The sequence below is a fragment of the Gigantopelta aegis genome, chromosome 13, assembly GCF_016097555.1.
Source record: "Gigantopelta aegis isolate Gae_Host chromosome 13, Gae_host_genome, whole genome shotgun sequence".
Classification (NCBI taxonomy): domain Eukaryota; kingdom Metazoa; phylum Mollusca; class Gastropoda; order Neomphalida; family Peltospiridae; genus Gigantopelta; species Gigantopelta aegis.
In genome coordinates, this window is record NC_054711.1 from 8,496,839 (window position 1) to 8,515,195 (window position 18,357).

Sequence of the window (18,357 nt, forward strand, 5' to 3'; positions counted from 1 at the left end):
TTTTTGTCATACCCGATAAGTATAACATTTAAATTTTGCCATAAGTATAAAATTTATCTTTTGCCATAAGTATAAAATTCATGTTTTGCCAAATATATATATATAAAAAAAGAAATTCTGGGGATCTCATTACTCAAAAGCAAGCTTAATTTTATTGGGACCCCTTTTTGAAACAATCTACCAGAAAACCATGGCTTAGGAAAACACTGAAGAAAAGGACTAGTTTATTCAATGTCACCTCAACGCATTTTAAAATATTTATAAATATAGCTATTTGGTCAGTGTTTCTGCCAGAGGGTAAAACGGGTATGGCGCCATACCCAAAGTGTTTTCCAGATATTATTTTTTTAAGTTAACCTTTTGACAAATTAATGACTCTTATCATTACTGTATGAATTTCTTAAACCTAACCCTAAACCTAACCCATTTTCTTTCTGGGCAAGCCAAGATCCCCCCCCCCCCCCCCCCCAGCCCCGGTTGACTGGTTGCATTCAATTCCATAGCGCCATATCGAAAAATTTATTTCTGGCAGAAACACTGTTGGTCCTTGCTGTCACTTGCCCTATCCCAAGGATATACATATAGGAGATTTACTCTGTGTCTCTCCATGTTAATTAAAACTATTTTCAACATATAGCTTTAAGGGACATTCACACAAAATGATTTGTAGTAACACATGATCAAACTGAAATTCAATTACCAAACCTGCCACATTGATAGATGCACATTACAAGTTGTGTGAAGTAAGTCAAAATTATTATAATACATCATTTTAAAAAATATATATTTTACAAGATATCTTAAGTTTTCGACTGATCAAACTGTTGTTAAATACTTGTATGAAATTGAGAAGTGACAGTAAAACACAATTCTATTATCTAATCCAGTTAAACAGTTGTGTAACGACATGTTTCTACACTGATATATTTAAATTAATAAACAACTAAATAGTTTTGTATCATGATTTTATGCTAATATGTAATGGAAATATTTATGTCCGTTAAATGGTTTTATCATATCATGATTTGATAGTAATACCGGTATATATTAAATAGTTTTATGGTTTTATTGTGACATGATTTTGATCGCATGGATGATAACTAAAATCAGTAAACAATAAAAGGTAGTTGAATAATTTCAGGTTAAAAAAAGTTTCCATAGCTACTCAGCACGAGAAAAAAAAGTAATAAAAAAAAAAATAATAATAAAAACCCTCAACAAATATAATACAGATTAGTTTTAACAATATACAGAAGGAAAGAAAAAAGGGAAAACATGGTTTTTGAAACTAACTCTAGATTCTGACCAGAGTAGTTATGTTTGTAGTTTCTGACGACAGTAGTTATGTTTGTAGTTTCTGACGACAGTAGTTATGTTTGTAGTTTCTGATGACAGTAGTTATGTTTGTAGCTTCTGACGACAGTAGTTAAGTTTGTAGTTTCTGATGACAGTAGTTATGTTTGTAGTTTCTGACGACAGTAGTTATGTTTGTAGTTTCTGATGACAGTAGTTATGTTTGTAGCTTCTGACGACAGTAGTTGTTTGTAGCTTCTGACGACAGTAGTTAAGTTTGTAGTTTCTGATGACAGTAGTTATGTTTGTAGTTTTTTATGAGAGTAGTTATGTTTGTAGTTTCTGACGACAGTAGTTATGTTTGTAGTCTCTGACGACAGTAGTTATGCTGTACCACTGAGCTACGTCCTGCCCACACTGGGCAGTGGGATGAAGAAAGAAAACGAAACCCACCAAATCATGTGTTCCCTTACTTCTTTCCATCAGTATAGAAGAAAGAGGGTTAACACTACAAGTTAAACAATCGTGTTGTCCCTAGATTTCTAACAAGGACTGCTCTGATACCAGTTTAAAGTTGCTGGTAGAGATGAGAAGGTTACGAACCATGGCTTCTGGGGATCATAATAAATTGACAACATAAAAACATTTTCTTTTTTTTGTTTTTGTTTGCCATATGCAATTGAACACAACCATTAAAAAAATAGTTTACACACACGACACTTGTCATCTGTATTCATTTCACTGGAGCACAATATTAACACTACGATATTGTACAAGCACCGGTGGGGTCCACAATATATTCACACGAAATGTTTTGCAGTCACTGAACAATCTATTCAATAATCAGCAACATACATAGATGACCATCAACCAGGGCCCATATTGTTTTTTTGAAGCTATCTAAACCACGTTTTGTTGATCTAGCACCTCAAAGTCTGTGCTAAACAGATTAAAAAGCGAAACTTTAATTCACACTTTTAACCCTTAAGTAGCGTTAGCAAGCAGCGCACCGTTAATTTAATTACGTTGTGGACGTGATGACACGCTGTGCGCCACGTCATTCGAGCTCAGACACAAAAAGTTTAACACAAATATTGACGCTATCGCCATTAAAAAAGGAATACCTACAAACACATATATATTACACCTTTTTACTTCAAAAAGGCGAGACGAAACTGTGACTTGATGGACTACTCTTATTATCGCAACAAGTCGACATAAACATTTATTGAGAAAACCAAAAACAAACAGTATCACCAGTATTTCAGTCCACTATTCAGTGGAATAAAGAGTTCATTTCATGGCAGAATAAACTAAATATATTTTATTAATATGTTACAAGGTTGGTGGGATGGGTTTCGTGAATACATTGTGAACCCCTCTACATTTCAAATCTCTAGTATTAAAACAAATTGGTTACTGGTTTTGGTGCCAAATTCATTGGGTTTTTTGTCACCTGGCATTGTTAAATAAATATCTGACATTATTTCAGCTGATTTTAAGTCATCTGGCATTATGTTATAAATATTAAGAAAAATACACAATTTACAAATTTAGATTAAAGTATGTATTGGTTACATAACTGTTTCTATTACTTCCATTCGTCATTAAAAATTAGAGCAGTTTGTTTTGACCAACCAACCATAGGCCATAAAATGACAAAAATCGTCAAAAGATCTGTATCTGTGTCTTTGTCTTTTGTTAAACAGAGTAGATGCCCACACCCAGTTCTTTTGCTTTTGGCAGTGGAGAGTCAAAACATGGGAACACAGTTAAAAGGCTAAAGTTTATTACAAATCAAACTAGATAATATTCTAAAACTCCCAAATTAACAACTCCATGAAAAATTAGAAGTCACAAAACAAAGAAGAAAATTTCTCCCTTATTTTCTATTTCTATAAAATACTTACGACAATAAATATACTATAAGGATGGGCTAACTAACGTCCCAGTGTTTATTGTCGTAAGTATTGAAATAGAAATAACCGTAACTCTTTAAACAGTGTTTGGTTCAAATGCAATGCAACGTGGAACCTTGGATTATGGTACCAAAACCAACAACCAAAAAATAATTCTAAATCCTTCCAGCTGGATGTCGTATGATGAAAAAAACTCCATCTTGCATGAGGTTTGTGACAAAACAAACTGTCATAGAACAGAGCACTGGTATTTAAAGCCAGGCTTCCCTAAACTCTGTAACTGACGCAGATAGACGCAGAAGAAGTTCTGTAACAAATCTGCAACGTTAAACAGGTTTAAATTTTCTCGATCCACAACAAATCTGACATAGATAGTTAAATGTTTGTCTTGTTTAATGACACCACTAGAGCACAATGATTTATTAACGGCTATTGGATGTCAAACATTTGGTAATTCAGATGCAGACCATCTGTGATTGTGTTCTTACGAACATTTCCTTTAGGTGTGTGATGATCTGGGTCAGTCTCTGCGTCATGTTACAGATTTTATGGAAACCTGGCTAAAAGAGATAACATTGGTAGATACAGAATCCACATCGACGACAACGTTTGACACTGAACAGTCCATAAACATGTAATACACATCCATGTAAACACGAGTTACAAAAAAAAGAAAAAAAGTCAGTGCAAATATAACAAATTGAGAAAGGCATTGCCGCAATAATCAGTCTTCTGATTGGCTCTGGCTCCCCGAGATCATCCAATCAGATTATCAGAACAAAGAACATTGACCAATCAGCATCATCCTTACAAATGGACACTGACCAATCAACATTATCGTTACAAATGAACACTGACCTGCCAACAGTATGGACACAAATGAATATGACCAATCAACAGCATTAGTACAAACGAAGTTGACCAATCAGATTGTAGATACAAATGAATATGACCAATCAACATTATCAATACAAATGAACATAACCAATCACTAATATGAGTCAAAATGAACTGGACCAATCAGCTTGGGTACAATTAAATATTGACCAATCAACATTATCAGTACAAATGAACATGACCAATCAAAATGAATGCTTCTTGAGCTATTTATAGTGAGTAAGATGTATGTACATAATGAGGTTAATATATAATATATATATATATTACACTTTATTTCTTCTTCTGTAGTTTCTTCTGTTCTTTCTCTCGTGCCTTTCTTTCTTTCTCTTGCTGTTTCTTCTCCTTCTCTATTGCCAATCTCAATTCCTTCACCTTCTTCTTCAGCAACTCTCTGTCTTTACTATTTACAATACCTAACGTCTGCAAACAAAAAAATTAATTAAAAGTTAAAGTTTGTTTTGTTTAAGTACACCACTAGAGCACATTGATTTATTAATCATCAGCTACTGGCCTCAGTGGAATTGTGGTTAAGCTGGTAGGTACAGGGTTTGCATCCCAGTACCGGCTCCAACCCAGAGCGAGAGCTTAAGGCTCAATGGGTAGATGTAAGGCCACTACATCCTGGACAGACAGCCCAGATAGCTGAGGTGTGTGCCCAGGACAGCGTGCTTGAACCTTAATTGGATATAAGCATGAAAATAAGTTGAAATGAAATGAAATCATCGGCTATTGGATGTTAAACATTTGTCATTTTGAACAAGTCTAAGAGAGGAAACCCGCTACATTTTTCCATTAGCAGCAAGGATTATTTTATAAGCACCATCCCACAGACAGGATAGCACATACCACGGTCTTTGAAAAACCAGTCGTGTTACAGTGGCTGGAATCATAACAGCCCAATGGGCCCATTGACTGGGATCGATTCTAGACCGGCCATGCAGTCAGGTGAGTGCTTTACCACTAGGCTATGTCCCACCCACTATAAAGAAAAAAGAAAGAAAAACAAAAAACAAATAAATTTAGACATGGGGGGGGGATTGCCCCCCCCCCCCCCACCTCCCATCACCTATTTCTCCCCACCACCACATTACATATTTTCCTGTCAACCCACAACATGACTTATAAAGAAAATGGTTGCACTCCGCACTCCACCCCACCCACTGATATAAATCAAGTTTTGTTTACGCCAAAACCAAATATGCTGGTGTCAGGGACACTGGCGCAGCCAGGAGGACATGGGGACAATGCCCCCCCCCCCCCCATCACACCTTCCTGTTGCCCCATAACATGACTTATAAACAATATGGTTCCCCTCCCAACTCTGCCCCCAACATAAAATCCCAGCTATGTCAGAGGTCAGGTAACGAACCTTGAACTTTGACCCGTCCATGGTAAGAAGCTGCGAGCCGGTGATGCTCTTGTCCTTGAAGAGGGGTGTGTACTTCTCCAGCTCAAGCGCCATCAGCCAGTGGCAGACGTGTTCCACGTTCCACTCCGGGATCGGGCACGATTGGAACTGGTTCTGACTGCGCTTGTTGGGGACCACGTTCTCCTGAAGGGAAAGAAAGGAAAGGAATGTTTGTTTAGTAACATCTCACGACTGGAACTGATTCTGACTGCGCTTGTTGGGGACCACGTTCTCCTGGAGGGAAAGAAAGGAAAGGAATGTTTGTTTAGTAACATCTCACGACTGGAACTGATTCTGACTGCGCTTGTTGGGGACCACGTTCTCCTGGAGGGAAAGAAAGGAAAGGAATGTTTGTTTAGTAACATCTCACGACTGGAACTGATTCTGACTGCGCTTGTTGGGGACCACGTTCTCCTGGAGGGAAAGAAAGGAAAGGAATGTTTGTTTAGTAACATCTCACGACTGGAACTGATTCTGACTGCGCTTGTTGGGGACCACGTTCTCCTGGAGGGAAAGAAAGGAAAGGAATGTTTGTTTAGTAACATCTCACGACTGGAACTGATTCTGACTGCGCTTGTTGGGGACCACGTTCTCCTGGAGGGAAAGAAAGGAAAGGAATGTTTGTTTAGTAACATCTCACGAGTGGAACTGATTCTGACTGCGCTTGTTGGGAACCACGTTCTCCTGGAGGGAAAGAAAGGAAAGGAATGTTTGTTTAGTAACATCTCACGATTGGAACTGATTCTGACTGCGCTTGTTGGGGACCACGTTCTCCTGGAGGGAAAGAAAGGAAAGGAATGTTTGTTTAGTAACATCTCACGACTGGAACTGATTCTGACTGCGCTTGTTGGGGACCACGTTCTCCTGGAGGGAAAGAAAGGAAAGGAATGTTTGTTTAGTAACATCTCACGACTGGAACTGATTCTGACTGCGCTTGTTGGGGACCACGTTCTCCTGGAGGGAAAGAAAGGAAAGGAATGTTTGTTTAGTAACATCTCACGAGTGGAACTGATTCTGACTGCGCTTGTTGGGGACCACGTTCTCCTGGAGGGAAAGAAAGGAAAGGAATGTTTGTTTAGTAACATCTCACGATTGGAACTGATTCTGACTGCGCTTGTTGGGGACCACGTTCTCCTGGAGGGAAAGAAAGGAAAGGAATGTTTGTTTAGTAACATCTCACGATTGGAACTGATTCTGACTGCGCTTGTTGGGGACCACGTTCTCCTGGAGGGAAAGAAAGGAAAGGAATGTTTGTTTAGTAACATCTCACGAGTGGAACTGATTCTGACTGCGCTTGTTGGGGACCACGTTCTCCTGGAGGGAAAGAAAGGAAAGGAATGTTTGTTTAGTAACATCTCACGAGTGGAACTGATTCTGACTGCGCTTGTTGGGGACCACGTTCTCCTGGAGGGAAAGAAAGGAAAGGAATGTTTGTTTAGTAACATCTCACGACTGGAACTGATTCTGACTGCACTTGTTGGGGACCACGTTCTCCTGGAGGGAAAGAAAGGAAAGGAATGTTTGTTTAGTAACATCTCACGATTGGAACTGATTCTGACTGCGCTTGTTGGGGACCACGTTCTCCTGGAGGGAAAGAAAGGAAAGGAATGTTTGTTTAGTAACATCTCACGATTGGAACTGATTCTGACTGCGCTTGTTGGGGACCACGTTCTCCTGGAGGGAAAGAAAGGAAAGGAATGTTTGTTTAGTAACATCTCACGACTGGAACTGATTCTGACTGCGCTTGTTGGGGACCACGTTCTCCTGGAGGGAAAGAAAGGAAAGGAATGTTTGTTTAGTAACATCTCACGATTGGAACTGATTCTGACTGCGCTTGTTGGGGACCACGTTCTCCTGGAGGGAAAGAAAGGAAAGGAATGTTTGTTTAGTAACATCTCACGAGTGGAACTGATTCTGACTGCGCTTGTTGGGGACCACGTTCTCCTGGAGGGAAAGAAAGGAAAGGAATGTTTGTTTAGTAACATCTCACGAGTGGAACTGATTCTGACTGCGCTTGTTGGGGACCACGTTCTCCTGGAGGGAAAGAAAGGAAAGGAATGTTTGTTTAGTAACATCTCACGACTGGAACTGATTCTGACTGCGCTTGTTGGGGACCACGTTCTCCTGGAGGGAAAGAAAGGAAAGGAATGTTTGTTTAGTAACATCTCACGATTGGAACTGATTCTGACTGCGCTTGTTGGGGACCACGTTCTCCTGGAGGGAAAGAAAGGAAAGGAATGTTTGTTTAGTAACATCTCACGATTGGAACTGATTCTGACTGCGCTTGTTGGGGACCACGTTCTCCTGGAGGGAAAGAAAGGAAAGGAATGTTTGTTTAGTAACATCTCACGATTGGAACTGATTCTGACTGCGCTTGTTGGGAACCACGTTCTCCTGGAGGGAAAGAAAGGAAAGGAATGTTTGTTTAGTAACATTTCACGATTGGAACTGATTCTGACTGCGCTTGTTGGGGACCACGTTCTCCTGGAGGGAAAGAAAGGAAAGGAATGTTTGTTTAGTAACATCTCACGATTGGAACTGATTCTGACTGCGCTTGTTGGGAACCACGTTCTCCTGAAGGGAAAGAAAGGAAAGGAATGTTTGTTTAGTAACATCTCACGATTGGAACTGATTCTGACTGCGCTTGTTGGGAACCACGTTCTCCTGGAGGGAAAGAAAGGAAAGGAATGTTTGTTTAGTAACATCTCACGACTGGAACTGATTCTGACTGCGCTTGTTGGGGACCACGTTCTCCTGGAGGGAAAGAAAGGAAAGGAATGTTTGTTTAGTAACATCTCACGACTGGAACTGATTCTGACTGCGCTTGTTGGGGACCACGTTCTCCTGGAGGGAAAGAAAGGAAAGGAATGTTTGTTTAGTAACATCTCACGACTGGAACTGATTCTGACTGCGCTTGTTGGGAACCACGTTCTCCTGGAGGGAAAGAAAGGAAAGGAATGTTTGTTTAGTAACATCTCACGACTGGAACTGATTCTGACTGCGCTTGTTGGGGACCACGTTCTCCTGAAGGGAAAGAAAGGAAAGTTGAATATTAATATCTCAGTAAACAATAGTTATTAAAAACATGACTGGAACTGGTTCTGATGCCGCTAGTTTGGAGCCATGTTCTCCTGGTGGGAAAGAAAGAGTAATCTTGAATAGTAACACCTGAGCACATATTTCAATAACAGTTATTAACCTTTTGACTACTGGATTAATTTTTTGACAAAAACCTTTACTTACATATTTTCACTTAAATGTTTTTATAAATACATAAATAATACAGTAAAATTCCTGTAAACTGGACACCCACTGGGACCCAACGGTATTCGGTTTTCAGGAGTTCGTATTGACGCAAAAGCATTTGTTGTATTTTATTCATTATTTAAAATAGAGTGTTTAAAAGGAAAAAAAATTCAAACAATAGGAAGACAGTGGATTACAGTCATTCTTATTCTATAGATCTTTGAAGCAAATCCTGAGATACGTTTGTCAAGTAACATATTTGTGACAAGCCTTTAAACACATTCGTAATTTAAAAACACCTAACCAAAATCCTATTGCAGTTAGGTAAGCCAGCCCAAGTGATATTCAGAGTAATTAATGACACCATAATGATTGATAACAGCCTGATTGTCCGGTTTTCAGAGGTACACAATGCCTTCACTAATGGGGATGGATCCTGTATTCCATGAAAGCGAGAGAGAGACAGAGACAGAGACAGAGACAGAGACAGAGACAGACAGACAGAGAGAGAGAGAGAGAGAGAGAGAGAGAGAGAGAGAGAGAGAGAGAGAGAGAGACAAAAAAGAAAGAGAGACGAGAGAGAGAGAGAGAGAGAGAGAGAGAGAGAGAGAGAGAGAGAGAGAGAGAGACAAAAAAGAAAGAGAGACGGAGAGAGAGAGACAGAGATAAATGTTTTATTTAATAACACACTCAACACATTTTAGTTACAGTTATATGGTGTCGGACATATGGTTAAGAACCACACAGGTACTGAGAGAGGAAACCCGCTGTCACCACTTCATGGGCTATTCTTTTCGATTAGCATCAAGGGATCTTTTATATTCACCATCCCACAGACAGGATAGCACATACCACGGTCTTTGATATACCAGTCATGGTGCACTGACTGGAATGAGAAATAGCCCAATGGGCCACCAACGGGGATCAATCCCAAACCGACCGCGCATCGAGCGAGCACCTTACCACTGGGCTACGTCCCGCCCTTCATGAAGACATACATGTACATGCTGTAACCACCAAGCACTCACTTGAGGTGCTGTGCGATGGTGCATATAAAAGATCCCTTGATGCTAATCGAAAAGAGTAGCCCATGAAGCGGCGACAGCAGGTTTCCTCTCTCAATATCTGTGTGGTCCGTAACCATATGTCTGACACCATACAACCGTAAATAAAATGTGTTGAGTGCGTCGTTAAATAAAACATTTCCTTCCTTCTTCTTAACCACCAAGCTAAATTCAGCTCTTATCCTTTCACAGTTTTAAAGTGTCATCTGTGTCTAGCCTGGGAACCCATATGAACATGGCGGCCACGGGGGGAAGGTTGGTGTCTCCCCACTTGAGGAACGTAACACTGGGTTGGGTTTTTTGTCCTACTCTATGTAAATAAAGCTAAAAATCTGGCTTGTAGCCACTCACTAGAGACTGTGCCCCCACACTTCAGATAGTATGCCTACAGGCCTGGTCACGACTATACTGTGTCTTCCTTTCTATTTTACACCACCACCACCTCCACCTCCAATTATTTTAGCTTAAGGCTACGACTGGTTATTTATAGCTATAGGTCATTTTCTATGTGCACTGTTTTTGATGTTACTAAAAAAAAAAACCATACTGCTCATATAGTCATTGGTATTGATAACCATAGAATCAATTTAGAACACAGCCTTAAGACTACAAACATGACAATTGTTACTTCTGCTGTCGGTTTTCCAGAAATATTCTGCCAGACCAAACATGGCTGACTCAAACTCATGTGTCAATATAACTGTAAAATAACTGCTGGTCTGAAGGATGATGTTGACCGGCAAAAATGTGTCTGGATGGCAATATTCCGACCTCTGCTTCATTCATGTCATTTATACTTATTTCCGTGCTTATATCAAATTAAGGTTCATGCACGCTGTCCTGGGCACACATTTCATCTATCTGGTCCGTCTGTCCCGGCCAGTGGGTTAGTTGTTAGTTGTTGGTGGTTAGTGAGAGAGAAGAGGGTGTAGTGGCCTTACACTTACCCACTGAGTCGGTAAAACTAGGTTCTAGGTGGGAGCCTGTACCGGGATGCGAACCCAGTACCTACCAGCCTGTAGTCCGATGGCTTAACCACTAAACCACCGAGGCTGGTGCTATACTGCTGTGTTTTGATTTTTACTATACACACACACACACACACACACACACCCAACCACCCCAACTCGCTGTAATTTTCTGACTACTGGTAGGTATAGCTCTCTTAATTCATAAAAATTATTGAAAAAGTTTAAGCTCTTACCCTCTGCTGCCGGTGATCCAGAAATATTCTACCAGACCAATCATGACCGACCACTACTAATGTGTCAGTATAATTGTACAATAATTGCTGGTCCAAAGGATGATGTTGATCGGCACAAAATGTGTCTGGACAGCAATATTTCGACCCTTGGGAGAAAACTATATTGATATGTCTTAATTTTTATTTTTACCCCCCCCCCCCCCCCCCCCCCCCAACTCTCTGTAATTTCAGACTAGGTATGGACTTAACCTCCTGACCACTGCAGGCGAGATATCTTACGTCACACCAGTCAACACACAGTGCATTCCCCCAATTCATATTTCCTGCCAGTTTGCACACAGCATTCACAGGAAATAATAATATACCAACCGGAAATACATTACTTGACAGTAAAGCAGCTTTAGTTCTTGGTTTTTCAATGGAAAATACCTGGGAATTTTGAGTTGTAAAAGTGGTTTTCTGTAAGTATTTTCACTTGACAACAAAGAAAAAAGAAAGGTTTTATTTAACGATGTACTCAACACATTTTATTTACGGTTATATGGCATCAGACATATGGTTAAGGACCACACAGATTTTGAGAGGAAACCTGACATGGTTTTTGTCAAAAATTAATCCAGTAGTCTAACGGTTCATTCATAGAAATGACTGTAAACATTAATCCAGTAGTCCAGGTTAATTCATAGAAATGACTGTAAACATTAATCCAGTAGTCTAACGGTTAATTCATAGAAATGACTGTAAACATTAATTAATGGTCTTACCTCTGCTGCCGGTGTTCCAGAAATGTTCAGCGAGAAGGCACTGGATTTCTTCTCATCAAGCTCAGAGACCATCAACGATGAGGGAACGTCACTCGTCGTGCTTTCATCTACAACAACAACAGCAAACGTAGTCAAAAGAAAGGAAGGTTCAATTAACGACACCTCAGCACATTTTAAACTACGGCTATTTGGTGTTTAACATATGGTTATTTTGACACTTGGTCGAGAAATGAGAGGACTGTTTGTTTAATGACACCTCAGCACATTTTAAACTACAGCTATTTGGTGTCTAACATATGGTTATTTTGACACTTGGTCGAGAGTGAGAGAGGAAAAGAAAGGAACGTTTGTTTAATGACACCTCAGCACATTGTAAACTATGGCTATTTGGTGTCTAACATATAGTTATTTTGACACTTGGTCAAGAGTGAGAGAGGAAAGAAAAGGAATGTTTGTTTAACGACACCTCAGCACATTTTAAACTACGGCTATTTGATGTGTGAGAACAACAATCAGTTTAGATTTCTTGACCATATTGACGGTGATGCGGTCTTCCACAGGACGAAGATTCCACAGTTACATAACATCTGACATATGGTTAAGCACCACATAGTTGAGAGAAAGGAAGGAAGGAAATGTTTTATTTAACGACACACTCAACACATTTTATTTTCGGTTATGTGGCGTCAGACCTATGGTTAAGGACCAGACAGATACTGAGAGAGAAAACCCACTGTCGTCACTTCATGGGGTACTCTTTTCAATTAGCAGCAAGGGATCTTTTATATGCACCATCCCACAGACAGGGTACATACCACGGCCTTTGTTACACCAGTTGTGGAGCACTGGCTAGAACGAGAAATAGCCCACTGGGTCCACTGATGGGGATCGATCCTAGACCGACCACACATCAAGCAAATGCGTTACCACTGGGCTACTAGTTGAGAGGAAGCCTATTGCTACCACTTCATGGGTTACTCTTTTCAAGCAGCAAGGAATCTTTTATATGCACCATCCTACAGACAGGATAGTACATACCACAGCCTTTATTTTATTTAACGACACAACTAGTGCACACTGATTTATTAATCATCAGGTATTGGATGTCAAACATTTGGTAATTTTGACATAGTGTTAGAGAGGAAACCCGCTATATTTTTATTCATTAGTTGCAATGGATCTTTTATATACACCATCCCACAGACAGAATAGTACATACCACAGCCTTTATTTTGTTTAACGACAAAACAACTGCTGCACATTGATTTATTAATCATCGGCTAATGGATGTAAAAACATTTGTAATTTTGACATAATATTATAGTGTTAGAAAAGAAAGATGCTACATTTAAAAAAATTATTAGCAAGGGATCTTTTATATGCACCATCCCACAGACAGGATAGTACATACCACAGCCTTTATTTTATTTAACGACACAACTAGTGCACATTGATTTATTAATCATCAGGTATTGGATGTCAATTTTTTTTAATTTTGACATATAGTCTTAGAGAGGAAACCTGCTATATTTTTCCATTTGTAGCTAGGGATCTTTTATATACACCATCCCACAGACAGGATAGTACATACCACGACCTTTGATACACCAGTTGTGGTGCACTGGCTGGAATGAAATAGCCCAGTGGACTCACCGACGGGGATCGATCGTTGACCGACCATACATCAGGTGAGAGGTCTACTACTGGGCTACATTCCACACCTTCAAAATTTGTTTGGAGCAACTGCTTGAATGACACCCCATCAAAAATACATCAAGTACTGTGTGTTAAACACTGGTAAATACTTTCACAAACTGCTTGAATGACACCCCATCAAAAATACATCAAGTACTGTGTGTTAAACACTGGTAAATACTTTCACAAACTGCTTGAATGACACCCCATCAAAAATACATCAAGTACTGTGTGTTAAACACTGGTAAATACTTTCACAAACTGCTTGAATGACACCCCATCAAAAATACATCAAGTACTGTGTGTTAAACACTGGTAAATACTTTCACAAACTGCTTGAATGACACCCCGTCAAAAATACATCAAGTACTGTGTGTTAAACACTGGTAAATACTTTCACAAACTGCTTGAATGACACCCCGTCAAAAATACATCAAGTACTGTGTGTTAAACACTGGTAAATACTTTCACAAACTGCTTGAATGACACCCCATCAAAAATACATCAAGTACTGTGTGTTAAACACTGGTAAATACTTTCACAAACTGCTTGAATGACACCCCATCAAAAATACATCAAGTACTGTGTGTTAAACACTGGTAAATACTTTCACAAACTGCTTGAATGACACCCCATCAAAAATACATCAACTACTGTGTGTTAAACACTGGTAAATACTTTCACAAACTGCTTGAATGACACCCCAGCAAAAATACATCAAGTACTGTGTGTTAAACACTGGTAAATACTTTCACAAACTGCTTGAATGACACCCCAGCAAAAATACATCAACTACTGTGTGTTAAACACTGGTAAATACTTTCACAAACTGCTTGAATGACACCCCATCAAAAATACATCAAGTACTGTGTGTTAAACACTGGTAAATACTTTGAGCAACTGCAGTTATCAGAATGATCATCAACTAATGCTATGTGTTGAGATTTAAAGGTGCACTCCCAAAGTTATATTATGGCAGCTTCCCGCCAAAATTACTTATTAACTTAGCTTTGAAATGTAAACATTATACCTTAATAACACACCTACTATTTAAATATTTGTTATTAGTAAAAAAAAACCCCACATTTTTTATTTAAATTGAAAATCTGACAGAATTGAACACTCTGTAAAATTATGCCAGGTGGAAGTTGCTGACAACTATGCTGTCTTCATGCAACTCATCTGTTTCTGACGGTAATGTCCAGTCGACTTCACAGATTTTGTGGATTTGCAGATTTCTTAAGATTTTGTAACACAGGAACCTAGTCAAACCTTGCTTTTTAAGGTGCGTGGGTGCGATCATGCTCATACAGCGCACGCAATTTCAATCTGACGAGTGTGAAAAACAGCGCACGTTACACTCAACAACGGCACACGTAAAATAGATGGGTATATTTATTTCCACTGTTTACTAAAATCAAGTTTTCATAGCACACTTAGCTGATAGAAAGGTCCTTTTATTAAAACAATAAAAACATGGCAGTGGCTTCCATGCAGTCGTTAAACTGATATTTCTCTTTGTTGAATAAATCGGGAAATACTGGTTTAATAGACAATTTTGTAGACGTACCATCCAATCGGAGCTACACTGCCTATTTTATTTATTTTGGAAAGTGATTTTTCACTCGCCTTAGCATATTGAGGTGTGCGATTTTCCACTCACCTATAATTTTCAAAAACCAAGGACTGCCTAGTCATACTGTACTCATCTCTTGTTTGAACAGCGTACAAGAACATCGTGGGTCAAATTTACAAAGCCTGTTCATGTCTTACACGCATGTAACTACAGACATTTAAAATACTTAAACACCGTTTTACCATCAATGAAAATCATGAAATATTCGCATATGAATCATAGTTCATTTAAAACAAAAAAATTGGTTAAAAAACCAGTTATTGGGAATAATGGCCATAAATACTGGACATCTGGTAACAAATATGCTTATGGAAATGTAACTTTATTGATTTTTCAGCCTAATTTTAATCAACATTAAGTGATCGAAAATATCATAAAAATGAGAAAATGTCACGAAAATAATACTTACTGATTCACACATGAGCATTATTTTCTGTATTTATTAAAGTTATAAATGTGTACCCCTAGTAGTTAGAAGGTTAAACAAATACTTTACTGACCCCTAACTAATTTTGTTGAGTATATGAGATAGCACCTTTGATATTTAGCATAAGAAATAGTGTGTGTCGTGTCATATTCAAGAGTTGTACAAAACTTCATGAGACAAAAACAGGAATTCTATACAACTAAATGTCATTTGGTATCAACAACAGAAATATATACAGTAAAACTCCTCTAAACCGGACACCCTCTGGACCAAGAAAAAAGTCTGGTTTTAAGAGGTATCTGGTTTAGAGAGGTTCTCTGATCATTTATGTGCAAATATTTAAAAAGGGCCCATGAAAAACGTCTGGTTTTGAGGGAATTCTGGTTTACAGAGTGTCCGGTTTTGAGAGGTTTCACTGTATATATATTTTTTTTTAATGAGATTAATTACAACAAATTTGTTTGGTGTCAAAAAAGAAAAAAGTAATTAGGAATAATGTGTATCATTATTTTTAATTTGTTATATAGTTCCTTTTTTTTCTTCTTTTTAAAAAAATATTTTACACTGAATTGAAATTACTGAAATCAATATTAATTCCTTTACATTTTTTCCATCATGAACTGAGATCAAATTCCTTATGCAACCACATTACAGAGTTTTAAATTTCAGTGATTTGCAACTTAAAGTTTACGACAAATGGAGCTAAATACAAAACTTTAGGTTACACATCCCCATTAATTACTCTATACAGTTCAATACAATTTCTGTTGGAATATATTCTGTGAAAAATACAACACTGTCGAGATGGTCGTGTGACTACTAATTTTAGGGAGTGCTCTCAACTGACAAGTACAGTGTAAATAAATCAACATAGGTCAAGCACGAAATGTTTCAGTTAACAGCCCTCATACCTGACCACCGCCTCGTGTTGCTGTTACACAAGTGGCACTATATCACTTGAACAGTTTTTGATCAGTTAGTATGGTACTACATATAACAAGTAATTTCGAACTAATGGCTGATTTAAATACTACAAAGGTCAACCTACCTGTAATCATCAAAAAAAGATTTCAAAAAGCATATCAGAATTTTGTAGTATTTTTTTTAGAAGGAACTATTTCCTAAACCGCACTACATTAAGCTGCTACAGAAAGTAATAACACAACAAATGGTGGTGAACTGCCTTAAAGAGACAGACCCTAGTTTCAACCTGTGAAAATTAACACTAAGTTTAGTTAAAGGGACAGACCCTAGTTTCAACCCGTGAAAATTAACACTATAAGTTTAGTTAAAGGGACAGACCCTAGTTTCAACCCGTGAAAATTAACACTATAAGTTTAGTTAAAGGGACAGACCCTAGTTTCAACCCGTGAAAATTAACACTAAGTTTAGTTAAAGGGACAGACCTTAGTTTCAACCTGTGAAAATTAACACTAAGTTTAGTTAAAGGGACAGACCCTAGTTTCAACCTGTGAAAATTAACACTAAGTTTAAAGGGACAGACCCTAGTTTCAACCTGTGAAAATTAACACTAAGTTAGTTAAAGGGACAGACCCTAGTTTCAACCTGTGAAAATTAACACTAAGTTTAGTTAAAGGGACAGACCCTAGTTTCAACCCATGAAAATTAAATGAAAATTAAAACTAAGTTTAGTTAAAGGGACAGACCCTAGTTTCAACCCATGAAAATTAACACTAAGTTTAGTTAAAGGGACAGACCCTAGTTTCAACCCATGAAAATTAAAACTAAGTTTAATTAATCTACACACCTGTAACACATTTGGATAAAGTTACAATTGAGTGAAACATGAGTTTGTGACTTTGAAATGGTAAAATACCCTCTAAAAATAAACTAAAACTCGACTCCATAGCTGTTACTTCCCAGACGCACGTGCGTTTTTAAAAATATGAGAAATGCATTTTGTGATATTAAAAACACCAGGATGACCAAACACACTTTGAATGTAAGGAAATGGGTAATCTAAACAATAAAGTGTACGTAAAGTTTGATTTCTGTTACAAAAATGGCTGTAATAGTAAAAAATATGCCTTAGTGTTTAAAAACTAGGGTATGTCCCTTTAAGTAGAGTGTAGAGCTATATGAACTGTAAACACAAAAGTAAAAATTGACCAAAAAGAATGCTAAGGAATTGAAAATGTTTCATCTTCCATAAACTGATTTGCAGTTGCTCATAACTGCATCTTTGTATGTTCATCTCAATGCAAGTTAAAAAATTCAATAATACTGTAATTTTATATATGATAATATAAAAATAATTTGTGAAGTAAAATTTATGATTCTACAAAAACAGATATTTAAGATGGACCAAAAAAGACAGAATTGTTTTTTAACTTTTGTTTGAAAATGTATAATTTTTTTTTTTTTAAATGTGACAAAATGTGGAATAAATATAGATTTAATAGACATATATTTAAACAGAATATGTCACACTTTTTACAGAAACTCCGACGCCATATAATCATAAATAAAATGTGTTGAGTGCGTTGTTAAATAAACCATTTCCTTCCTTGTTACAGACACAATTTGCATGAATATAAGTCTTCAAGGTAAAAGGTTAAAATAATGTTTTATTCTCAAATTAGACTTTAAACAATAGTTTTAATAAAATACATTTGTTAAATTACATGTACATTACAAGGCTACAGTTAAAAGTTTGTTTTGTTTAACGACACCACTAGAGCACACTGATTAATTAATCATCAGCTATTGGATGTCAAACATTTGGTAATTCTGACACAGTCATCAGAGGAAACCCACTACATTTTTCCTAATGCAGCAAG

At 37.9% G+C, this 18,357-nt stretch overlaps 1 protein-coding gene across 5 annotated transcripts in view; it reads right to left on the bottom strand.

The window, feature by feature from the left end:
• Positions 1-436: 436 nt before the first annotated feature.
• Positions 437-18,357, bottom strand: part of LOC121387389 — a 133,768-nt gene continuing 115,847 nt past the window's right edge. For all 5 annotated transcript variants that reach the window (XM_041518491.1, XM_041518490.1, XM_041518492.1 and 2 more), the window contains 3 exons: positions 11,799-11,905; positions 5,482-5,664; positions 437-4,532 (listed from right to left, as the gene is read on the bottom strand). In XM_041518491.1, coding sequence (XP_041374425.1) covers positions 4,383-4,532; positions 5,482-5,664; positions 11,799-11,905 — 440 coding nt within the window. In that variant the 3' untranslated portion in view covers positions 437-4,382. The remainder of the gene's footprint in view (positions 4,533-5,481; positions 5,665-11,798; positions 11,906-18,357) is intronic.